This window comes from Nicotiana tabacum, chromosome 5 (assembly GCF_000715075.1).
Source record: "Nicotiana tabacum cultivar K326 chromosome 5, ASM71507v2, whole genome shotgun sequence".
In the NCBI taxonomy this organism is placed as follows: domain Eukaryota; kingdom Viridiplantae; phylum Streptophyta; class Magnoliopsida; order Solanales; family Solanaceae; genus Nicotiana; species Nicotiana tabacum.
This window is the reverse complement of record NC_134084.1, coordinates 47,554,739-47,581,258: the sequence shown is the minus strand read 5'-3', so window position 1 is coordinate 47,581,258 and position 26,520 is coordinate 47,554,739. Positions and strand designations below refer to the sequence as shown.

General features: G+C 40.3%; 1 protein-coding gene and 1 non-coding gene across 2 annotated transcripts; one reads left to right on the top strand and one right to left on the bottom strand.

Annotated features, from left to right (window-relative positions):
* Positions 1–12,879: 12,879 nt before the first annotated feature.
* On the bottom strand, positions 12,880–14,190 carry LOC107805731 (uncharacterized). Its single transcript, XM_016629801.2, has 2 exons — positions 13,677–14,190; positions 12,880–13,079 (listed from the first exon to the last, which is right to left on the bottom strand). The coding sequence occupies exons 1-2, from the start codon at positions 14,165–14,167 to the stop codon at positions 12,971–12,973; spliced, it is 600 nt and encodes a 199-aa protein (XP_016485287.2). The 5' UTR covers positions 14,168–14,190; the 3' UTR covers positions 12,880–12,970.
* Positions 14,191–14,872: 682 nt separating this feature from the next.
* Positions 14,873–14,991, top strand: LOC142181394 (5S ribosomal RNA). The gene has a single exon (XR_012710056.1). It is a non-coding gene; the product is annotated as a 5S ribosomal RNA (ribosomal RNA).
* Positions 14,992–26,520: the final 11,529 nt, after the last annotated feature.

Sequence of the window (26,520 nt, the reverse complement as noted above, 5' to 3'; positions counted from 1 at the left end):
TCCCCAGCAGAGAAGAGGATCATAAACTGGAAATGAATTGATAGCCGAAAAGAATCCCCAGTAGAGAGAGTCATATCGGTAACACTCCAATCCCCAGCCGAAAAATAAAATAAAATGAGAGAGTCTTATCGGTGAAAACCTCCACAGGCACCATAAGGCGACAGAAGTTGAGAGAAATAAAATGAGAGAGTCTTATCGGTGAAAACCTTCATAGGCACCATATGACGACGAAAGTCAAGAGAAATAAAACGAGAGAGTCTTATCGGTGAAAACCTTCACAGGATCCATAAGGCGACAGGAGTGAGAGAAATGAGAGAGTCTTATTAGTGAAAACTACTCGAAGGGCACTATGAGGCGACAAGACAAGATTGGCGGAAAGGATCCACATTTGGCACAGAGTTGAATGCCTGTTTATCCCCAGCAAGATGAGGCCGTCCGAAAGGTTGATTGATACAAATAGACTGGGTTGATTAATCCGGAATGCACGACATGATCGTTGGGATCAGTTATATCATTCAGATAAGTTCTTTTCTTTCCTTTTCCCCAGCATTTGGTTCAGAAAGACTTCTTCTTTTTCTATTTTTATCACTTTTTCATTTCTTGGTTTAAAAACTTTGCCTCCCCAGCAGTTTGTTTTTGAAAAGGATTTTCAGAGCTTACTACCAGTTGCCAAAATGGTGCAAAGCAAAATGCGAATAGGACAAGCCAAAGATAAGGCGACAAAGCGAAAAGAAGTTTGTCGCAAGACCAAATGATGAATGGGTCTAGATCCCAAGAGGACCAAATTTCTAGGGGAAGTTGGAGAAAAACAGAAAAGCAACAGTTAAAAGGTTATGAGGATCCCCAGCAGATTTGCGAGATGTAGGAACAACTCCGATGGATTATCAACCCAGTTCCGCGATGGTCGGACAACATAGAGCGGGGAAGGAAGAGAAAAGAAAAACCATCCCCAGCAGAAATATCATCCCCAGCAAATAATATCATCCCCAACAAGTTTTGTAATAAAGCAAGGAAAGGAAAAAGGGAAAAATCATCCCCAACAGAAGTGGCACGACCACTCACCACGTTTTAAACTAACAAATTTTTCTTTGATTTGAAGCAGGGAAAGGAAATATTATTGACAGTAGGAAGACATGGCCACAAAGAAGATTATCAAACTGGGGCAGAAATTTTCTCTCATTGCGAAATTTTTTTTGAGATCAGATAGCCACTTGGGGAAGAGGGAAGATAACACAAGTTTTGAAGGAATTAAAATCCCCAGTAGTATAGGAGAAAAGGCAATAAAAGTTTTAAGGAAAGCAATCTTGGGAGAAGCAAGATAACCCAAAGTTTTAAAGGTAGTGGCCTTTGAATCAGTATCATCCCCACCATTGTTAAAAGGAGGAGAGTAACTGGTCTTAAAGGAGGAAGATAATTCCCCAGCAGTGTTATTCCCGGCAGGTTTCAGGGAAGTGAAAGCACCAGCTTTAAAGGAAGTAGTCTTTGAAGAAGGAAAATAACATATTTGTGAATAAAATATCGGTGTTATCCCCAGCAGTTTTCAGAGGAATAAAACACCAGTTTTGAGGGAAGCAGTTCTGAAAGAAGATGATTCAAGTTAAAGGAGTCAGGAGCCCGCCTGGAGAATGGAGGTGTTATATGTTTAAGAAGTTGTTGAAGTCAGGAGCCCGCCTGGAGAATGGAGGTGTTACATTTTAAGAAGTTGTTGAGGTCAGGAGCCCGCCTGGAGAATGAAGGTGTTATATGTTTAAGAAGTTGTTGAGGTCAGGAGCCCGCCTGGAGAATGGAGGCTGAATTATTTTTGGAGTCAGGAGCCCGCATGGAGAATGGAGGCTGAATTATTTTTGGAGTTAGGAGCCCGCCTGGAGAATGGAGGCTGAATTATGTTTAAGAAGTTGTTGAGGTCAGGAGCCCGCCTGGAGAATGAAGGTGTTGTACGTTTAAGAAGTTGTTGAGGTTAGGAGCCCGCCTGGAGAATGGAGGCTCAATAATTTTTGGAGTCAGGAGCCCGCCTGGAGAATGGAGGCTGAATTATTTTTGGAGTCAGGAGCCCGCCTGGAGAATGGAAGCTGACATATTTTTAAGTTGTTGTTGGAGTCAGGAGCCCTCCTGGAGAATGGAGGCTGATTTATTTTTCAAAGTTGCTGATGAAGTCAGGAGCCCGCCTGAAGAATGAAGGCTAAATTATTTTTAAGTTGTTGTTGGAGGCAGGAGCCCGCCTGGAGAATGGAGGCTGATTTATTTTTCAAAGTTGCTGATGAAGTCAGGAGCCCGCCTGGAGAATGGAGGCTGAATTATTTTTAAGTTGTTGTTGGAGTCAGGAGCCCGCCTGGAGAATGGAGGCTGAATTATTTTTTGGAGTCAGGAGCCCGCCTGGAGAATGAAGGCTGAATTATTTTTGGAGTCAGGAGCCCGCCTGGAAAATGGAGGCTGAATTATGTTTAAGAAGTTTTTGAGGTCAGGAGCCCGCCTGGAGAATGGAGGTGTTGTACGTTTAAGAAGTTGTTGAGGTCAGGAGCCCGCCTGGAGAATGGAGGCTGAATTATTTTTAAGTTGTTGTTGGAGCCAGGAGCCCGCCTGGAGAATGGAGTCTGAATTATTTTTGGAGTCAGGAGCCCTCCTGGAGAATGGAGGCTGAATTATTTTTGGAGTCAGGAGCCCGCCTGGAGAATGGAGGCTGCATTATTTTTAAGTTGTTGTTGGAGTTAGGAGCCCGCCTGGAGAATGGAGGCTGATTTATTTTTCAAAGTTGCCGATGAAGTCAGGAGCCCGCCTGTAGAATGTAAGTTGTTAAATTTTAAGTTGAAGGAGTCAGGAGCCCGCCTGTTAGAACGGAGGTTGTTATATTGGAAGTTGATGAAGTCAGAAGCCCGCCTGCAGAACAGAGGAATACATTCCAAGAGCAAGTCAGAAGTCAGTAATGCGGAGGGACACAACAAAAATACCCCCAGCACGAATCCCACTTCAGAAATCAGAAAGAAGACTACAAGAGCAAGTCGAAGATAGATAAGATTCTGTAATCATTAGTTCAATCTAACTTTTGTTTTCTTTCTAGCAATGGTGTAATAAGGAGGTCGAAAAGCAGTGGTAACGCATGCAATAGCAGTAACAACAACATCGCAGTCCCATGGTAGTCCCAACTACCAAAACTTCCCGAACTATATTAACCTGATTCCCTTTTAGCCAGGGATATGTAGGAAACCTTTGAAGCAAAGGTTCGGTTAAATCTTTTCAAAAAAAAAATTCTTCACACGGAGCATTCCAACGGGCAAAAATCGTTCGTATCCGCTCACTTTATCTTTGCACGAAAACTCTTTGTGTTTTCGGACAAAGAGAGGCAGCTGTGAGCACGTGATTTTTGCCTTGCACGAGAACTACTCCCAAAAACACAAAATAAAATAATTTTTTTTCGTTTGTTTGCAATTGTTGTGAATTTTGCGGTATTTTCTATTATTGTTTGCATTGATCTGTGCATGATCATTTGTTAAATTAATAAAAATACAAAATATGTTGCATTTGCATTTGGGATTTAAGTTTACATTTTTTTGGATTAATTAAGTAAGTTGTTGTTTTACAAAAAACGAGGAAAACATTCACAAAATAATTTTTTGCATTTTTAGTGTTTTAATGTTAAACTCTGTGATTTTCTTTTAATTTAGTATTTGATTATGCGTGATAATTATTATTTAAAGATTAATTAATATTTTGGGATAATTTGGACAAAGAATTAATCTAGGTTTGTATTTTTATTTTTATTAGAATTTTTAGAAAATAAAAAGAAAGGATAAAAATTAGAAGACCCGGATTTGGGCCAAAAACTTCAAAGCCCAAACAAAATACACCCCAAATCCGTCCAAACACCCCATCATACCCGGCCCAAACCTGCCCCAATCCAACCCGTCTCCATACCCACCGAAACGACAGCGTTTGGACACATTTCGATCAGGACCGTCGATTCCCATTGATCCAACGGATCACGTTAATTCTCTAATTGTAATATACCTAATTCCCATAACCCCTACCCCAAACCAAACCCCACCCCACCCTCGTCTCTAACAACTCAGAGACAACCTCGTCTCTCACCACCTTGCACCGTCACCCTCCGCCCACCGGAAATTGCCTCACGGCGGTTCCGGTGGTCCAAACGACCCCAACTTTACACCACTAATTCCCCTCGACCTCCCCACTCCAAATCCATAGCCCTTATCCTTTGAATCATCCTACAACCTCTCGAATCTTCGATCGAAGATCCCCGTCCCTAACCCTAGTTCATCCGAACAACCCCAGCTTTACACCACAGCTCCGCTCTGACCTCTTCTCTCCAAATCCACCCTCCACTTCCTTCGAATCTAGCCTCAGTCACTCGAACGTTGATTTTGAGCCAGGAACCCTAGCGCCGCCACAAGATCCGCTGGTGGCGGCGCCACCTCCAAACCATCCTTAACCAACACCCAGTAGCTTCCTTGACTCCCTCACCCCAAATCCCATGCCCGTTTCCCTCGAATCCCTTAGAAACTGGTTGACTCTCAAATCAGAAGTGAAGCTTGCATTCGATGAACCCTAAAAGAACCAAGTTAAGGGAGCGATACGCAGTAGAAAACTGAGGTCGTAATCGACCTTAGTCATGTATTCTCAGTCGAGAGCACTCGATTAAGGTCCATTTCGGCTTCAGAATCAAGTTAAAACTTCAAACGAGTGTGAGATAGGTATGAGTTCGAAGGTATTTCTTCTGTTTCTCTGTTTGTTTTTCATGTTTTGTTATTTGTTTGTTTAAGATGAGTTCAAATTTGTCTTTTATCAATTACTCTTTTCTTTCTCCATCATACCTTTTATTTGGTCCAATCTTATCATTGCTTCTATTTGTTGTTGATTGTTATATGTTATAATTTGTGTAATCGACTGAATAGGTGTCGTCGATTAGTCTATTACGCTTGAATGTTAGATTAGCATGATAATAGTCTGTTATGTTTGAATAATTTCATTCCAGTAGGTTTACCCTCTAATTTTGCGTTGAAATAAGCCTGTCGGTATCATTTGTTTCAAATTGTTTCAATTTCCCTTTCTCATTTGTTATTCACCATGTTTTTTCATATGATTGCAGCTTATTCCCGTTCAATGTATTTGTAACATTCGTGTGTTCTAGTTTAGGTTTTATGTTGATTTATTCCTTGTATCTGTTTGATCCCCTGTTCTTCATTGTTCAACATGTGAGCTCATACCCTGATTCACATTGTTTCAGTTTTGCTTGTGTTATCATTTCTAGTTAAGTTATTGTTTGATTTTGATTAGGGAAATTGGTTGTAGCTGATGAGGCACAAGGGATTAAACTAGGACAGTAAGTCATAGTAATTTCAAGGAATTTAGGAGGGTATTTTGGGAGTTCAAAGGTTTGAAAATGCTTTAATTGAGTGGTCTGTCCAGTAGGGTCTTGATGTGCCTTTAAATTAAACTAATGCTTTAGTTTAATAATAACGGGATTAAGGGGCCACTAGATAATGGGTTATACACTAATGGATTAGTCAAATTTGAGACATTCCTAAGTGGGATTGAATAGTTAATAGACAACTATTAGTGGAAGACTACTTTTTATTTTAAAAGGGCCAATTTAAGAATGATTAACTACCCACTAAGGCCAAGAAATCCGGAGGAGAAAAGGGGATTGAAAATTAGAGAGTAGGATAAAAAGGAGGAGAGTCATTAAAGGCAGGGAGAAAAAAAAATGGAAAAAAAGATATTGTTTCATTGCATATGTAGGAGTAATTCGAATTCTTGAACGGTGAATCTGATTCCTTTTGATTGCTTAAGTGTTTCAGTGGTCTACTGGTTCAGTTTCGGGTTTAATATACGCTTGGTTGAGTTTGTTTGTGGTGATATTGGTTGCTGTTGTTCGGTCTTTTTTACAAACTTTCTGGGCTGTGTCGGTAGCCGTTTGGTACTCCCAATTGCTGTTGTTGAACTGCTGTTGTATTGCTGCCCGTATTACTGCTGTTGCTGATCTCTCTTCTACTTTTATTTCTGTTCCAATTCCAGGTACACTTTTCGAATCGCCTTGATGTAGTTCCTTGAAGTTAACAAATGGAAATATTCACAGATTTGTGTTCATTTGTAGGCTGCCTGTTGTTTACAATTGGATGAATTGTTAGTTAATTATACCTAGTCGATATTCATTATGTGTTTTGTATTATGTGAATAGTGGATACACACGGATTGTAATTAAGAGCTACTGAACTGCTATGCTCATGTTAACATGCTGTTAGTTTACAAATTTGAGCTGCTAGGTTGTCAGTTTGCTTTACCATAACAATTAGTACTAGATGAAGTTATTTGAACTCTTGATTTATTCTGCTATAAATGATTCATGTCAAAGTAGGCAACTAGTTAGGGACAATAATTTAATTAGAAACAGAAGCATCAGAATGTTCGAATGTGCGCTGGTTTGTTTTGGGACTACTTGAATTCATGATTATCTAGCAACCGCTTTAGTATAGATAGTGCTCATTTTAGTATAACACTATTTTGTTAAAAATCAAATTCAGAAACATGATTGGAGTTGCAAATGTATGATGGGTCATCAAGTTTGATTTCGAGTTAAACTTAATATCAGTAGGCATCAATAGTTTAGGCTAGCAATATCAGTAGGCATCATCAGTAACTTGTTTAAAATAAGCAGGCATCATTAGCACTGACTAAACAAATTGGTCGTAATAATTGGATACGAATAAGTAGTTAATTTGAACGAGCGTACGTCGTAGTATTTTATTATTATTTGGTAAACACACTCTAGAGAGTTGGAGTAATTGTAGTGTGCAAATGCTTATCCCACGCTCTTCTCGGCCTGATCCTGTTCATCTGAACTAGGTTAGTCCTAGGCCCACTTTGGGCCACTGAAAATTCACGGTTGGCCTGCATGAATTTTATGGCTTGGGCTCTTTGCGCCCAAGACTGATATGGCAATTGGCACGTTAGCACTTAAGGATGGACTGGGCTTTTAAGTTAGGTAGCGGATTCAAATTAAAAGGTTCGTCCTTTCGTTTGGATCCGGACTTGAACTTGAGGCCCCGATTTTGTGATATTAATTAATTAGGACTTTTTCCTTTTATTTTTTTATTTTTTTTAGAGACAAATAAAGTAGAAAATTATAGATTGCTTTAGGTTTGCCCTTTTAAAATAAAAATGAGACGAGCCTCGCCGAACAAAATAAATTAATCACGAGGCCCTCGTTAAATGTATATATTGATTGCTTAGATTTCGGGACGGGCCGTTTAGCAAATTTCATGGCTTTCCCAAAATGATAACGCGCTAGTCACTTTATGCGTGCTTTTAATAATTTACTTTCTTAAACTCGGGTGCACATTTATGTGACCCAAATCCAAATCTCGACGGAGTCGAAATGTGTCGATAACCACGGGTGCATTGATGGACGTTGTTCGAGATGTATTTTTGCGACGTCGCAACTCTTGTTAAAAAATAATAATAATAAAAGCGGTAAAGAGTTTAAATTTACACATAGGTTCAACATGTATTAAAGTTAGATAAATAAGCCGAATATGACAGTTGAGAGACCGTGCTAGAACCACGGAACTCGGGAATGCCTAACACCTTCTCCCAAGTTAACAAAATTCCTTACTCGGATTTCTGGTGCGCGGACTGTTAAGCAGAGTCAATATTTTCCTCGATTCGGGATTCAACGGGTGACTTGGGACACCATAAATCTCCCAAATGGCGACTCTGATCCTTTAATAATGAATCCCGTTTCGATTGTCCTTTAATTGGAAAAACTCCCTCTACGCCCCTTTGCTGACACGGGGGTGTAGGTAAAAAGGAGGTGTGACACAAAATACCTTTTATCATCCCCTAAACTTGTCACAGATTATTAGTTACAGTTTTAAACTATTCGTGGTCTTAATTATCCCCGTTAATTAAGCCTTTTGAGAGCCATTACCCCCTGGATGCTGATGTGACAAATTTTGTGGGTGTACTCGCCTGCCATGTGGATTTTTCTGGATATGTGACATTTTTTTGAAAAAATAAAATATATTTTTACCTTTTTAAGTATGTTAATTTTTTATATATATTTTTTTCGAATACAATTTATAATAAAACTTGGATAGAATTATATTATTTAGGCTAAATTTTTTTATTTGGCTAAAAATAATAAAGTTTAATTAATCTTTTTTTTGAATTTAACCTGAAAATAAAGATTTATACAATTGAAATAGTCAACGCATCTAAAAATTTATAAAAATACATAGTTTAAAATTAATTATTCCAATTGTAAACAACAGGCAGCCTACAAATGAACACAAATCTGTGAATATTTCCATTTGTTAACTTCAAGGAACTACATCAAGGCGATTCGAAAAGTGTACCTGGAATTGGAACAGAAATAAAAGTAGAAGAGAGATCAGCAACAGCAGTAATACGGGCAGCAATACAACATCAGTTCAACATCAGCAATTGGGAGTTCCAAACGGCTACCGACACAGCCCAGAAAGTTTGTAAAAAAGACCGAACAGCAGCAACCAATATCACCACAAACAAACTCAACCAAGCGTATATTAAACCCGAAACTGAACCAGTAGACCACTGAAACACTTAAGCAATCAAAAGGAATCAGATTCACCGTTCAAGAATTCGAATTACTCCTACAGATGCAATGAAACAATATCTTTTTTCCATCTTTTTTTTTCTCCCTGCCTTTAATGACTCTCCTCCTTTTTAACGTACTCTCTAATTTTCAATCCCCTTTTCTCCTCCGGATTTCTTGGCCTTAGTGGGTAGTTAATCATTCTTAAACTGGTCCTTTTAAAATAAAAAGTAGTCTTCCACTAATAGTTGTCTATTAACTATTTAATCCCACTTAGGAATGTCTCAAATTTGACTAATCCATTAGTGTATTACCCATTATCTAGTGGCCCCTTAATCCCATTATTATTAAACTAAAGCATTAGTTTAATTTAAAGGCACATCAAGACCCTACTGGACATACCACTCAATTAAAGCATTTTCAAACCTTTGAACTCCCAAAATACCCTCCTAAATTCCCTGAAATTACTGTGACTTACTGTCCTAGTTCAATCCCTTGTGCCTCATCAGCTACAACCAATTTCCTTAATCAAAATCAAACAATAACTTAACTAGAAATGATAACACAAAAAAGATTGAACAATTGCAAGAAATAACTTATTATTTCTAACATACTTATAGCTCTAAAAAATATTTATTGCAGAAATGCAGGATAAGGCTGCGTACGATAGATCTTTGTGGTCCGGCCCTTCCCCGGATCCCGCGCATAACAGGAGCTTTGTGCACCGGACTGTCCTTTTTTTTATTGCTCTAAAAATATATTCATAGAGTAAGTTTTTTTTATTTTTATTTTTTTGCAATTTTACACTCTTTATATCTCTTCTTTTGATACAATGACTATTTATTTTAACTGTGTATTTTTACTTTTTCAGGTAAAATTTGTAAAAAAAATATATTTTTAGAGCACCATAATTTATAGCTATAAAAAAATATAGCTAAAATAATTAATTTCAAATCATGTATTTTTATAACTTTTTAGTTGCCTTGACTATTTATTTCAATTGTATAAATCTTTATTTTCAGGTTAAATTCAAAAAAAGATTAACTAAAACATTATAATTTTTAGCCAAAATAAAAAAATTTAGCCTAAGTAATATAGTTCTATCCAAGTTTAATTATAAATTGTATTATAGAAAAATTATTTAAAAAAGTAACATACTTAAAAAAGGTAAAAATATATTGTGTTTTTCAAGAAAATACCACATACAGAAAAATCCACGTGGCAGGTGAGTGCACCCACATAATTTGCCACATCAGCATACAGGGGGATAATGGCTCTCAAAAGACCTAGTTAAGGGAGGTAATTAAGATCACGAATAGTTTAATGCTGTAACTAATAATTCGTGACAAGTTTAAAGGGGTGATAAGGTATTTTGCCCGTTTAAAAGTTTAATTTGTTAAAGAGTCTTTACTTAAAACAAATAAATTATTAAAAAAAGTAAAGTTTTATTTAGTTAGTTATATCTCAACATGCCTCCTCATATGTGATTCACTTTTTTGATGATGGATTGTGGTAATAATGAACTGCAGAGTGATTCGAACTCAGAAATATTTGCCTAATCTAATACCATATTGAATTATTTGTCCCATCGCGACTAATAGGGATTTTTAGATCTTCTACTTAAAAAAATAATTCCACCCCCAAGACCTCTCATTCGAGGTAAATAAACTGTTACCATTTTAACCACCACCTACACATAGCATCAGTAAACATCACTACCAACCTCTCTTCATTGCATAAAGAACAAATGTTCACATTCCGGGAGATATTTAGGACAAAACTAGCCAAGAAAACTGACATTTTACCTTTAAAAATGACTCCAAAACTGATCCTTAAGCAACCCCTTCAATAGTAAACTTTAGAATTATTTAATTACCCGATTGTGAAAAAGCACCTTAAACAAATAGTAAAACAACCAAGAAGAAGAAAAAAAAAATATGGAAAGTGAATGTTTTCCAAGAAAACTCCGTTATGATATTAGTATGTCAAAAAGAACAAGAAAATCACCAGTAATTATCAAAGAAGAAGCTATCAAAAGTCCCGAGCACCCTCAACAATTAATCAATTCAGTGGAAAACAGAGAAGATGTAATTAGTAATGAAGAGGAAGAAGAAGATAAGAAGAAGAGTTTGAAGCAGCTGATTGAAGGTAGAGGAACTTCTTTAGGACACCATTTTACAGAAGAAGAAAAGCAACTTCAGTTGGTGGTGAAACAGCCAGAAGGAAGTTTGATGAATGGATTGAAATTCAAGCAAATGGTGAGTCGTTATACCAAAGTTTTAAGTCATATGATTAAGCTCAAGAGAAAGAAGCCTGCAGCTTACATATTGAAAATGCAGGTCCATAATAAGCCTACATCTTGAGTTTTATAGGTCAACTTTATATTCCTTGAGCTCTTTTCTATTTGTAAAAAAGAGCCGCTCACCACAACAGAGAGTGTGTGTGTATGTGTACCTTCTCTACTTCAATTTAAGCTCTTATACATACATATGAATAATTCTTGGGTGGAACTTCTTCCACATATACTACAAGTTCATGACGATAACTCTGTCACAAAATTGTTACAGATTTGTGATTTTTTTGTATGGAATTCATCAATGTAGGAAAAATTTGTGATGGTTTTATGACGATTTTATTCCTCCCTCATAAATATTGAGTTTTCCCTGTATTTATGAATAAGTATGAGAACTCGTTTGATAGGAGAACTACTTTTAGCTTATTTCTATTTTCATATATAGCAAAGTCAGCTTACTTCCATTTCCTCGATCGCATTTTTTCGTATGGAAAAGAATATGGTACATATTGCGAAGAGTATGTTGTATTGCTGTCTCTGTTTTGCTTGAATGTTTTGATGAATATTTGTCACGATCCAAAGCTGAAACTGACATTCAACGGGCTTGATTCTACCAACTGAACCACCTTGACGAGGCTATCTTAAGCTTAAGTTAAACTCAATTCATAATTATCACATCTCACACATAAGGGTTAGCCATGCCAAAGCAAACACAAACATAACTTAAACATACTTTTAATTTATACTATCTGAAATACTCAACATATTACTCAACTTAGAACCTGTTTTAAAAAAAGGCGGCCCGGTGCACTAAGCTCCCGCCATACACGGGGGTACGGGGAAGGGCCGGACCATAAGGGTCTATTGTAAGTAGCCTTACCCTGCATTTCTGCAATGGGCTGTTTCCATGGCTCGAACCCTATAGTGTCTCTTATTTCTACATCGCACACTACTCCTAAAGATTCATTTTGTTTCAAATTTTCACGAGACTATGCTTTCAATGCAACCACAATATTCAGACACAAGAGGCTCATCTTTAGACACTGCAGTGTAGTAATTGGATGTGGTTTTCAAAAAAAGGAAACTTCCTTCTTTGGCCAAATTGGTTTATCATTTAGACACAACATTATCCTAATAGGAAAGGACACATCATTTTTTCCATAGCATTCTCATTTACAGATGCAGCCTAAAATTTATCAGAAACTTCTCCTATAGGGTGATTGGCTTCTGATGGAAACTTCAATATTTGTGTCTCTATGCCTCGCCGTGTATCAAAGTTTAGCTTAGTTGCTTCACAGAGGTTGGGGAAAAAATGGAAACTTGGAACTTCAGTACTACAAAAAGTTATATTCACTTTTTCTCTGAGTAACACTACATCACCATTTAAACATCAATTTGCATCGGTTAATCGGAGCTTAACACAATGATTCTTTTTATTCAAATGTACATGCAGAGCTTTTGAAGTACCCTAACTTAGTTGAAATGAAGAATCTAGCTCCAAAAACTGAAAAGAAGAAGAAATTAGTGAGTCAAGAAAGAGAGTCAAGAAATTAGATGTATGTCAATTGCTCGAATCAGGTTAAATATTTGTGTCTCTTTTGTTATATTTCTCTTTTGCTGTCCATTTTATCGCCGTTGAAGATATATTTTGTTAGCTTCCACTCGACACCTAATTATTTCGATCCTATCAGCTTCAATACCAAGCCAAGCAATGTACACGAGAACTACACTTCATTGGAGCAACTTTTTCTTTTTTGTTAGATTAATTCAAGAGGGTAATTAGAGTCATAATGCTAATAACACGTTACGGATGATGTTATGCAATTTTGTCGATTTGTGTGAAAATAAATCTTTGAAGTTCAAATCGAAAAAGAAAAGAAAATGTTTGCTTCTATATATATATATATATATATATATATATATATATGTGTGTGTGTGTGTGTGTGTGTGTGTTTGTGTGTTTCCAAAAATCAAATTTTACAATTTAGATGATTTTTATAGAATGTTCTAATACGTAAATATCATTTACTCACATTGAAGACAAAATTACATTAATGTTTGTGGAAAAATAAGGGTTGGTTGAATGGAACTTACGAGCAGGTGGGGTTCTTAAGAGGTTTGTAAGCAGCAGAAAATGATTTGTTGCTACCAAATTCAGTCTTCTCCTTGGAGGAAGCACTCGCCCCGTTACAGCTTTTCCTGGAATGGAGTAAATTATGTAAAATACATCTACATCTACATTAATTCGTTAGAGAAAGATTGACACATTACATTTTGTTTTTAAAATTTGGAAGTCTTTAAACCTTTACTTGGTTTTAATTTGCTTGTGAAACATTTTTCAAATTCTTGCAAAAGGAATAGTATTTTCTAATTTAAAGACTTAGAACAACTATACTCACGGTTTTGACCTTATTTCAAAGATATTCCCTATACTTAGACGTTATTGGGAGCTATTGATATATTGCTTGATTTCCCCATTTATTCGTATTTATACTAAAACTATACATATTACTAGTACATTATCTCTGTAGATTTATTCACGTTATAAAATTAGAAGAAAAATGCAAGAATAAGTTTAATTTGTCGTAAAGGATATAGTAGTAATAGTTTTGTTGGAACTCCAATGACCAGAATTTAAAAAGTGGACTGTTCATTGATATGTGGTTTTAAACTATTAGCTAGCTAAAGAGGAAGACTGATTAAAATCTTTCTTATTGATCCAAAGCTGTGAATTCATGATCTTATGAAGTGGAGTTTCCTTTCGTACTTTAAAGAATAAAATGTAAATTAAATTACCTTCCATTAGTTGGTTGAATATCCCAATAATCAGTGCTTAATAACCTTTGTTGAGACGCTACAAAATTCTCACTTTCACAAATCTCCATCAACAAACTAGTCGATTTCTCATTGGCAGCTACAAAGGAAGGCATATTTGTTCGATTCATGGTAACTATTGAGGAGTCATTGGTCTCCACAGCTCCACAAGTAATGAAGTTCCGAAAAATATTAAAAGCTCCACTGGAATTTCTCCTCTTCTCAATAAATGTTGGTTTAATTGTGGCACTATTGTTTTGTTCATTTTCATTCTGATAATCAATCTCGGCCTCCTTGTTCGAAGAAGAACAAGAAGAATGATTCTCAAGTTTTTCACCATGTATGATTATGTTTTGTGAATGTTTTTCTTCTTCATGCTTGGGAGAATCATTGGTCATTGGGGATTTATTAAAGCCAAAAGTTAGAAATTTTCTACAACAATTGATGTTTTTTTTCTTGCTTGATAAGTCCATGGCTGGATTATTTTCCTTCTAGCTTGGATATAACTTTCTGGTTCTTGTTTTTCAAGAGGTGGTGCCTTTTTATATGGAACATCTGAAAGGAGATATTTACCAAGAATACCTAACTGAAAAGATTGACTTGAGTTTTTTGTTTTCTTTCAAAAGATTGATGGTAAGCAACCTCCACTTCCAACCAAGAGGTTATGAGTTCGAGTTTTCCCAAGAGCAAGGTGGGAAGCTTTTGGAGGGAAGAATGCCGGGGTCTATTTGGAAACAGTCTCTCTATCCCAGGTAGGGATAAGATCTGCGTACACACTACCCTCTCCACTAAGTGGGACTATCAATTCTTTTACCTTGCTAAAACTTTGATTTTATTTTATTTTATTTTTTATTTTTATAGAAGAAATCATACATGTCAACCTTTATTTTGTATAAAGGTAACCGACTCGAAATAATGTGATGGAGTGTGCAGCTAAAGCAAATAAAATGTAACATCACGTAGCAATTTATTCTGAGTCATGCTTTAAACATTGTTCCCCTTGCATTATTTGATCGGCTAGCTTCTTTTCGGTAAAACTTACCAATCTTACACTCCCTTTCTTTATTTCTTTCTTTTTGTTTTTTAATGTTTGGTGGGGTTATTCCCAAACAACTTGTGAGAGCTGAGTGAGGACCTCATGAGATGTCTCTTTTCCCTCCATAGCGAAAGAATCACTCGGATGCGATCATACCAGTACTAACGCATCGGATCTCATCAGAACTCCGAAATTAAGCGTGCTTGGGCGAGAGTAGTACTAAGATGGGTGACCCCCTGGGAAGTCCTCGTGTTGCATCCCTCTTTAGAAAAAGTTATTGAGAATTAAAAAGTATAAATACGAACTTCCATGAAGAAGGTAGGGAGAGAATGAGCGACCTCTCACTACAACAACATCCCATTACTCACAATCACATTCCTCCCAAACCACCTGACAAACTCCATCTTCAATCATCAAGCACACTGTCCTGCAAGGAGACTCTGCTACACGATGAGTTCTTCATCAATAATACTACTCCAACGGTTGAAGAAATTTGTATACGATGAAATCGGGGGAACTAGTTTCTTGTTAATAAGGCATATCGGGAGGTCACCTCGGAGGCTCGAGATCACGGATCGAAGTATCCTCCCCCTCGAGATCTATCGATACCCGGCCTGGGGATAATGTTGGTCGAGACCCCAACGGGCATGAGGAGTTCCCGAAGAATGTAGCTGGGGCCGGTTAAGTCTATCAAGCTAGTCTAAAGCTGGTCTGCGCCCACATCATGAATCTAGTCAGCAGTCCCATCCCGCTTTCTTTATCATTAATGTAACTTGTACTATGTTGGGATTTCCTCTCCTATATAAGGGGGATCCTTGGCACTTTGTAAACCCTGTTGTTCTGACTATTCTACACGAAATATACAAGAACTCTTTCTTTTTTCTCTAACATATTCTCTCGGTATTATTGCTCATATTTATTGCCTTCATACCTATTCTTCACTTATTGCTCGTCATTGGCCATAAAAAACCTCCTTTAATTATATCCTAACTGTTAGCCCTTTCCCGATTATCCCCGATAGCTCGAGCCCGAGCCCAGGCATCGACCTCGAGGCCCTCATCGGTCAGTCCGAGGCCAGAATAGCTAACCCCTTGGTTCGATTATAATTCCATTTTAACTCGCATTTCATCTTTTATCTTTACATATCTAGCATCAACTGCTTAACAACTAGCATAAAAATAGATCACGTATTTTTAGAGTCCTATCAACAAATTTAATTGTTATTACCATTTTCACGGTAAACAGTTTGGCGCCCACCATGTGGCTAAAAATTATAGTGATTATTTTCTTGCTAGTTTTGTTACACAACGCAAGTTATCTTTCACACTTTTTCTTGTCCAAGATCTTCGATTTCAAGTCAAAATGTCCGGCTCAGTGAACAGAGTTGAGAACGAAAACCTTGAAAACTACGGAGAAAATGGTATCGCTATTCCAATTGTTGGCGCGCCACCGCAGAACCCACCTGGATCGATTCCAGCGGACGCAGGTTCGCAAGACTTACAGCAGGTCGACAAAACCTCACACATCGACATGAGCATACAACACGGTGACTAACAGGAAGCCCAAAAAACCCCAGCCCGGGAAGAACAAGAAGTTAGTCTTCATGTTATTTTTGAAATGTTGCAGGCACAACAACTGGCTATCGCTTAGCTACAAAGCCACCCGAAGACTCCCAGCACAATAGCACCGGAAGCTACTCCCTCCGCCCAGATATCGAGCTACAACGGATCGGTAGCTGATCCTACCATCGTAAAAATGATCGAGGACCTCACCAGAAGGATCGAATCGGGCGAGAAAATGATAGAGCCAACGATAAGAAGGTCGAGACCTACAACTCCAAGGTCGACCAGATCCCGGGCGCACCCCTGGTCCTGAAGGGTATGGATTCGAAGAAGTTCATACAAAGGTAGTTCCCCAAAGAAGCGGCCCCGAAACCCATTCCAAAGAAGTTCAAAATGCCAGAAGTCCCAAAGCACAATGGGACCTCAGATCCCAATGAACACGTTACTGCCTACACTTGCTCAGTAAAGGGCAACGATATAAAGAACGATGAGATTGAGTCTGTATTGCTGAAAAGGTTCGGGGAAACACTCTCGAAGGGGGCAATAATGTGGTATCACAACTTGGATCCAAACTCCATAGATTCATTCACCATGCTAGTAGACTCCTTTGTAAAGGCACATGCTAGTGCCATCAAAGTAGCGACGAGAAAGTGTGACGTTTTCAAAATTAAGCAAAGGGAGAACGAGATGTTGCGGGAATTCGTGTCTCGCTTTCAAATGGAACGGATGGAGCTACCGCCAGTCTCCGACGATTGGGCAGTACATGCTTTAACTCAAGTTCTGAATGAACGAAGCTCGGTGGATTCAAAGCAATTGAAATAGAATTTGATCGAGTATCCAGCTGTGACCTGGTCGGACGTCCACAACCGGTACCAGTCAATAATCAGGGCCAAGGATTACCAGTTGGGAGCCCCCTCGGGCTCAGTATACCCAAGCAGGCTCCTAGCAAAGGAACCAAAACCAAATAAAGAAAGATATCAGCCGTACATCAAAGATAGGAGGAACGCCCCGAGGCGCAACCTACCTCGCAACGATTGGAGAATAGATCAAGGGCAGGATCCTCGAGGACTCATCAACACAGCTAGATTCGATAGGAATGCAGGACCAGCGGGTGCACCTCACTTGTCAGAATATAACTTTAACGTCGATGTATCGGATATCGTGTTCGCCATCAGTAAAATCAAAGACACCAAGTGGCCCAGGCCTATACAATTGGATCCCTCACAAAGGAATCACAACTTAGTGTGCGAGTTTCACAACAAACATGGCCATAGGACAGAGGATTTCCACCAACTCCGAGAAGAGGTTGCCCGACTACTTAGCAAAGGGCATCTTCGGGAATTCCTTAGCGATCGAGCCAAAAATTAGTTCCGGGAAAGAGAGGCGACCAAGAAGAACGAGGCAAACAAGCCACAACATGTCATCCACATGATCATGAGAGGCGTCGATGCCCCGCAGGAACCCGTAATGAAAAGGACAAAAATATTCATCACCAGAGAAAAGCGGACCCGGGGATATATTCCTGAGGACACCCTCACATTCAGCGAAGAAGACACCGAGACCCTGTCTCAACCTCACAATGACGCACTGGTAATCTTTTTCCTTGCAAATTACTTTCAAATAAAACATGTACTCGTGGATCCAGGTAGCTCGGCCAACATTATCAGGTCGAGGGTGATAGAGCAGCTCAGACTGCTCGACCAAATCATGCCCACCACTCGAGTCCTCAATGGATTCAACATGGCAAGTGAAACAACAAAAGGAGAAATCATCCTCCCGATCACCGTGGCCGGCATGGCCCAAAACGCTAAATCCATGTCATCGAAGGAGACATGAGGTATAACGCCTTATTCGAATGGCCGTGGATACACTGCATGAGAGCGGTACCATCCACTCTTCACTAAATTATGAAATTCCCAACAAAGGACGGAATTAAACCGTCTACGGGGAACATTATGCGGAAAGGGAAATGTTCACGGTGCAAGACGTGGCACCAACGCTCGCACCTCCACCCGCAAAAGAGCCGAAAGGTAATCGAGTCGCACCCTCGATCAAATCTAGTTAAACAAAATAAAGGACCGTACCGCATCCTCATCTCGAGTGATCGGAACATATCGATCCTCAAAACATCGCCGACGCGTCTCATATTAAGGTATGACCATCTCCCTTTTCATTTCGCATTTCAGACTAAATTTTATGCAGGCGCCTGATCGAAGCGGTCAGAATGCTAACCCAGCTTGAAGACCTTAAGTTTTTAAAGCATCCGTTGCACTCTTTTCCTTTGACCGGGTTTTTATCCCGAAAGAGGGTTTTACCGGCAAGGTTTTTAACGAGGCAACATCTGCATGCTACCTAAGGGAAACTCAACAAATGTTCGAGGCTTCTTTTACAATCAACCCCGAACACAGGGGGGCATCCCCCCCGAAAGCCACCCGCTCGGAAAAACCAAGAAACGCCAAACGGGGTCCCTATAGGAAAGTAATGTACCAGGCCAAACGGTCAAACGAACCGTGTCCATATACCCGGGCCCCCGACGACGGATACATGTACACTTGTATCAAATAATCGAAGAACATCTTTTGTCAAGGCATCTCGTGCTCCAAAGGAGACTTGGCACCTTCGCAAAAATAGCTCCTCCGCCGAAAACGTACCGAATACTCAGGGACTGACGTCAACAATTCAACACTTGAACGACCTCTGGGTCGGGACTCTGAAATTGTAAGCCTTCAGATAAGGCAACACAGAAATTGCTAAACATCTCAAATGCCAAAAGCACCTCGAGTACTCGGGGACTAGCGTCGAAATCTCAAAGGAAAAGCGCACGACCTCTGGGTCGGGATCTCCAAAATCGTAAGCCTTAGACGAGGCAATGTAAAGTTCACAAAAATGGCTCCCAAGTCAAGAAGCGCTCAACGACTCGGGGACTGCCGTCAAACGGCACCTCCATTGACTCATCAAAACACGGGGCCATAAGACCTCGAGCGGGCAAACTCGGTCTTGTAAGACCTACATAAGGTAGCAACAAAATCTGTAAGACCTCAACGGCATGAAAAAACTGTAAGACCTCAACGACATGAAAAAACCTGTAAGACCTCAACGACATGAAAAAACTGTAAGACCTCAACAACATGAAAAAACTGTAAGACCTCGACGACATGAAAAAACTGTAATACCTCAACGGTATGAAAAACCTGTAAGACATCAACGACATGAAAAAACTGTAAGACCTCAACGTCATGAAAAAACTGTAAAACCTCAACGACATGAAAAACCTGTAAGACCTCAACGGCATGAAAAAACTGTAAGACCTCAATGACATGAAAAAACTGTAAGACCTTAACGGCATGAAAAACCTATAAGACCTCAACGACAAGAAAAACCTTTAAGACCTCAATGTCATGAAAATTTTGTAAGACCTTACTACAGGCATAAACTCGATCCCGAAGTTTAGGCTATATATCGAATTTGTAAGACCCCTAAAAAGGCATACCCTCAATATAGACGCCCAAACTACTACACTCGGGATCAAAAATAGCTCCGGCCAAACACAAATGACTACAGTCATACGGCTGTACTAGCCGAATTAATGCGACTCGGGGACGCCCGACCATCGCTACAAAATTATAGGCCATTACTTCGAATCTACTTCGAAAAGAACCGGTTAAACAGGCTACCCTCGACAGGAAAAAGATCTTCGACCATGTCAGCTCCAAATCACAAGGCTTCGAGCTACTCATCCTATGAGCCAAACCTTCCGAGGTGCTCGAACATCGCCGCAAACGACTTGAAATCGAGGTTCTTCCCGAACCGACGATGGGTCAGGCAAAATCATTTCAAAAAGCCCTTAACGATAGGAAAACAAAGCCTACATATGCCTAAGGGCAAAGCGTAAGAGCCATTGTCGCCAGCCTAATGAGCCTCAAGGTCACACACACTGAAAGGTCACATTGACCAAAAGCATAAGAGCCACTGTCACCAGCTTAAAATTTGAAAGTTTGAGGGTTAAAATGAGCTCGAGTCGTAACCCGATTCGGAGACTGAACCCAAAATAGCTAACTATCCATGCCTAAGGGCAAAACGTAAGAGCCATTGTCGCCAGCTTAATGAGCCTCAGGGTCGTACATATAAAAGGTCACTTCGACCCAAGGCGTAAGAGCCGTTGTCGCCTGCCCATGCGAACACAAAACCTTGAGGGTAGAGTGAGCTCGAGTCGAAGCTCGACTCGGAGACTAAACCCAAAACTGTTGATCAAAAGCATAAGAGCTATAACACCAGCTTACACTAAAGGTCGCATCGAGCCTAAGCATGAGAGCCATTGTTGCCAATCCAGCTAGCCCCGGGGTCACATCGCTACGATGATGATTCCTATCAATGTAAGAACTGGCTCGCCTTGCCGAGATCAGGATAGAAAAAGATGCGAAAGGAGTAAAGCTGCAAGGTTTTCTTTCATACACATGCAAGAGATGCAACCTCCAGCTACAATCATGCTTCGGAAATGTTACATACAAATGAAAAAATCTATGCCCTCCCTCTGGGGGCTACGTCCTACCAGTATCATCCTCGCTTTTTTAGCATCGGGCGAAAGCAATTGAGCATCACTCTCATCCACCTTCACTAGCTCCAACTCCTCCGGGAGGACGAAACCCCTATCACAGGTCTCCTCGAGGGTCTTTCTTCAAGACTTGCCACGAGCATATTCTCCAATCCTCCCTTCGCGATCGAGGATCCTTCTCAGCTCGGTTTGAGCATCGGCAACATTCTTTGAATAGATCTCCATCTCCTGGTCAGCCTTAGTCCGGTTCACTGCAGTCTCTGGCCGAGCTTTCAACTCATCACGCTCACACCTGGCCCGACCAACTTCACCGCGAAGGCGTTCCAGGGCCTCCGTCTTTTTATACAACTGGAGTAAACTAAGTATTAGCCCCAGGAGTCAGAAGACGGAATGTACACTCATCCGGGATAGAAAACTACTTGCCCCTTTAGGTGATTTTTGCAGTTTAATTTCCGGCTCGCCTCACGCCGCAAAATGCACCAACTCGACCTCTTTTTCATCACAAAAGGAGCCTCAGGGATCTCTCCTCACCCAGCGCTTTCCATAGCCTGGCTTCATAACGAAGCAGCCCAGACTCGAGCTTGTCAGATGCCTGCAAAAGAAAACACTGTAAGGAAAGGAAGGCGCAAAGCTTGAAAACCTTTGCTAAAATTCATCGCAAAGTGAAGCCGATGGGCTTCCTCGAAGGCCGAACGCACACTTGCCAATCCATTCCCTTCGGCCTTAAAAGATATTGCTCCGGTCAAAGCACAGTCACTCGGTGTATGCGACCCCGGGTTTCAAGTATCTCCCGAAATGCTGTCAGCAGAAAAGGAAGGTGATAGCAAGGAAGGAATAACACAACACTCACCATGATATTTTGCTTCCCATCTTCCCCAGGACAAAGCTCGCCACTCGCGTTCCTCATAGGTCGAGTGGATCACCAATTCTCAAACCCAGTTCGACAGATCAAGAACGTTGCTCGGTGCCCATGAAATCGCTGCAGAGGAAGAAAGGAAGGCGCGATTACGAAGCCAGCTTTCGCCATAGACAAAACTGGTAAAGCACGAGATGCACCACTTACGAGTATAGCTCCATTCCTCAGTGAATGGCATAAGCTCCTCGGGTATAATGTCAGTGGTCCGCACCTGGACAAAGCGACTCATCCGAACTCGGTCTCCGTTTTCTTCGACAACAACAATGAAGGGCATAATCGATCGACACCGCAAAGTCAGCAGACCTAGATGATCTTGAAGTCCGGAGGCGGAGCTCTTCCCTCACTATCAGACAGACCCCGATATAGCTGCCGCAGCGGTCACAAAATTAGAGAACTAAAAAGCAGGAATATGTGCAGACGCGTTAGTGCTGGAGTGCCAAAAGGTTGGCGCAGAAAGAGAAGGACAACTACTTAAAATGGGGTAACCCCGAAAAGGCAGAAACAACCCTATTTATATATGTAAAAAATGGCGAAGATTCACTTGCCTCAAAGCCGGTTAAGAACACTAACCGATAATATCCTCTCCAGTACCGAGGTGGTATCCGACCTCGAGGACCTCCATCAAGACAAGGCTAGGCTCCAGGGAACTGATGACGTCTTTGCCAACACCGAGGTGGTACCCGACCTCGAGGATCTCCATCAAAGGAAAGTGTAGGCTCCAGGAAGCCAATAACATCATGACGAGACCTGAGGTGATACTCGACCTCGGGGGATTTTTGTCAAAAGGGAATCAGACTCCAAGGAAATAAGCATTTGAACTCCACCCGTATGGGCTTGGCCCCTGGTACCATCCAAAATCGGACAAACCCTACTTCAAAATCTATCTACAGCACCATAAGGCTATTCACATTAAGCCCAGAGCGCATTTCCAAGTGGTCCAAATTTGAACGAATCTCCGCTCGGGGACTGCCCTCAAGATATAAAAAGTAGCCCCCATCCACAGGCCCCCGAGCAAATTTCTTCTTAAATGTTACCATGGAGTTTAACTAGTAAGTCATGATTCCATGGCCCGAAACATTATTCTCATTTTACTCGAAGTCAAGGTCCCGACGACCCGAGTCTATCGACACTATTCGGGTTCGATCCAAGGGATCACAAAGAATTTCGCGCGAAGCCATTTTTATCAACCAAAGGCCGGAAGGAATACTCACATTTGGGTTCAGTATTAGCAATAACAGAGAGAGTCATGCATTCGGAGTCTCCACAAACATAAAAGAATGTAGCAAGCATCGAAGACAGATCGGGAAAAGTCTGTATTCATGAAATACTCCATTACAAAAATCCCACGAGGGGTCCTTAGATATGATTACAAAAGTCCACGAGGGGTCCTTACACGGGAACAAAGAAGCAAAAGGGTGTACATACAATAAAAGCCTAAGAACCTAGCCTGTTCTCAAAAGTGTGTCCTCAATAGGAACACTTTCGACATCATCTCCTCAAGCACGTGTCCTCAAAGATAATATCTTCCAAGAACAATCCCCTCGGGAGTCTTATCTCAATTTCCCAGAATGGCATCTTCAAAAAGAGAGACGATGAAGGGGAAAACGATGGATAAGAGAAAAGTGACACGGAAAAGGAAGGAATGAAGAAGTGGCTGGGTGAAAAACCTGGCTAGTATGGATTTCGCCAAGCAATTACTCTAAAGCCACTTCTTGAGACGTTTCCCCGGTATGGGAGGCAACAGTTAGTAGAAAGTGCCGCCACACCCCAAGGAATCCAAAAGGGGTGTAATGCGCCAAGCCGGAGGAGGAGGGTGAGCAATGGTGTATAATCCGAGCCCCTTCTTGAGCAGCGGTGTATAATCCAAATATTTCCTCGGGTCGGAGGAAATCAGTCCTCGGCTTCGTCATCCCGAGTTGATGAAGATGACAACAACAACAACAACATAAAAATATCATAATCTCGCTCGACCAGAGAAGGTCCGGGAGATAGGCCGTTGCATGCCCGATATCGCCATAAAATCTTGAGGCCATGGACCCCAAACATAGTGAACAACAAAGAATAAAGATAGCGGAAAAGGAGGAATGGATAGGTATGGAAAGATACTTGGGTAAAAGGCTGATCCTAGGAGACCCCCATTTATAGAAAGAGGGGTAACGTAACCGATGACACTATTATTGCCCTAAAAAAATGTAACGACAGGCGCATCCAATGCGTCCATAGGAGCTGAATCGATGACAACATTATGGCTCTAAAGGATGAGAAACCGCAACGCGTTAAATGGTCCTGGAAAAGCGAAATGATGAAATGTTTCGGTAATCATGGAGGCTTGTGTCATCAGCACGACGTCATTACGGGAAGCCCGAAGAGTGGGATGTCAAAATCGTTTCTTGTCGCTTCTCTCTAAGAAATACAGGGACTATCTGTATACGGTGAAATCAAGGGAACCAATTTTTCGTTAATAAGGCATTTCGAGAGGTCACCTCGGAGGCTCGAGATCATGGATTAAAGTACCCTCCCACTCGAGATCTATCGACACTCGGCCTGGGGATAATGTCGGTCAAGACCCCAACGGGCATGGGGAGTTACCGAAGAATGCAGTCGGGGCCGGTTAAGTCTATCAAGCTAGTCTAAAGCTGGTCTGCGCCCACATCACAAAGCTAGTCAACTATCCCATCTTGCTTTCTTTATCATTATTGTATCTTGTACTATGTTGGGATTTCCCCTCCTATATAAGGGGGATCCTTGGCACTTTGTAAACCCTGTTGCTCCGACTATTCTAGACGAAATATACAACAACTCTTTCTTTTCTCTCTAACATATTCTCTCGGTATTATTGCTCATATTTATTGCCTCCATACTTATTCTTCACTTATTGCTCGTCATTGGCCATGAAAAGCCTCCTTTAATTATATTCTAACTGTTAGTCCTTTTCTGATTATCCCCGATAGCTCGAGCCTAAGACTAGGCATCAACCTCGAGGCCCCTCATCAGTCAGTCCAAGGCAAAATAGCTAACCCCTTGGTTGGATTATAATTCCATTTTAGCTCGCATTTCATCCTTTATCTTCACATATCTAGCATCAACTATTTAACAACTAGCATAAAAATAGATCACGTATTTTTAGAGTCCCATCAATAAATTTAATTGTTATTATCATTTTCACGGTAAACAAAATCCCAACACATCCCATGGACATCCAGCCAACTGAATTGGATGACACAAACTCAGGGATGTTATCAAACAAATTGAAGCAAATAATCCTGTCTGAGGTGGACATAAAACGTATGTATAGCCCTTGGAAATTCTCAGATATCATAAAACTTATGGGCAAAACGACTGGTGCATCATTACTTAAAAAAGAAACTCCAAGACCTATGGAAAATTAATGAGAACTTTCCTCTCATCAATCTTGGAGAAGATTACTACACAGTCAAGTTGGCCAGGGAGGAAAATATGTCAAAAAGTACTGCATAATGGACCCTGGTTCATTAATGGCTTCTTTCTTTCAATTCAAAAATGGGTGCCAAATTTTGTAGCCAAAGAAGCTCATCAAAGCTATACAGCTGTGTGGGTTCATCTTCCACAATTACCCACGGAATTTTATGATGGAATTATACTATCAAGCATTGGCATAGTAGATGCATGCACCTCAGCTACATTAAGGGGTAGATATGACAGGCTATGTGTGGAGTTGCCTCTGGAGCAACCAGTACAAAACTACCTTCTAATTGGCCAACATAAACAACTCATTTTATATGAAGGTGATGATATTCTATGCAAAGCATGTGGCAAGCTGGGATACACAAGTCTGCGATACTCACAAGCCACTTTACCAACTAAAAAAAGGTAGACCAATCAGACATTGAGCCACCACTGTCCAAGGCTGATCAAGCAGGGGAATGGATGACAGTTTCCTTTCCTAAAAAGGGCAAAGCTAAGGCAGTCAATCAACAGAAGGAAAAGGCTAGTGCAAACATATCCCCAGGTATAAATGTTCGAATGTATGATGCTGTGTCAGGTAAGTATCTCAATACCCAACCTTTAAGTTACATTAACAAACAAATTCTAACTAATATTCCAAACAATCTAGTAAGCACATTTCAATCTGATCTTAGTAATGAACTAACTATTGTCGACAAAACTTAAGTTGCTAAACCTAATGATGAAGGTGAAAGCAGTCTTGCTAAACCAGCTAAACAACACAAGGTTTTGGGAAAGTGGAAAACAAAAAAAATCAAAAAACAAAAAATCTGCATGAAAAACAAGATGTCCTTCTTACAAATGTCACAGACGTGGCACATTGTCCATGAATGATTAATAAGCAAAATCTTTTGCTTAATACAATGGAATCGGACACAATTCACACAATTACCAATCCAGCAAGCCAAGAACAAATCAACTACTCTACTAACAATAACTACAAAACTAATAATAATTACATTCAGAACCACCATGCATGTTCCACCTCTCATAACCAATCTTCTCTCAAACACTTGGAAAACAAAAGCAGCCAAGTGGCGGAGGACATATCCATGCAGGATTTTGATATAAACCTTACGCAACAATCTGCCCAAGCTATACAAATAGAGGCAATTATTAGAAACCCCCCAATCACCTTCCCACCACTCCTCATATAAACAACCAAGCTCACTAAAATGCCAAGACCTCCACTCACATTAAGGAGAAGATTTCGATTGATACAGCTGATTCATCTCTCTCGAAATCCAACAATGAACAATCTACCAAATCTTCCACCT

Bases quoted from the DNA above. Each gene is read 5' to 3' on its own strand.
- LOC107805731 (XM_016629801.2), bottom strand. From the start codon at position 14,167: ATGGACTTATCAAGCAAGAAAAAAAACATCAATTGTTGTAGAAAATTT. The intron at 13,080-13,676 runs GTAATTTAATTT...ACTCCATTCCAG, and splicing joins ATTCAACCAACTAATGGAAG to GAAAAGCTGTAACGGGGCGA.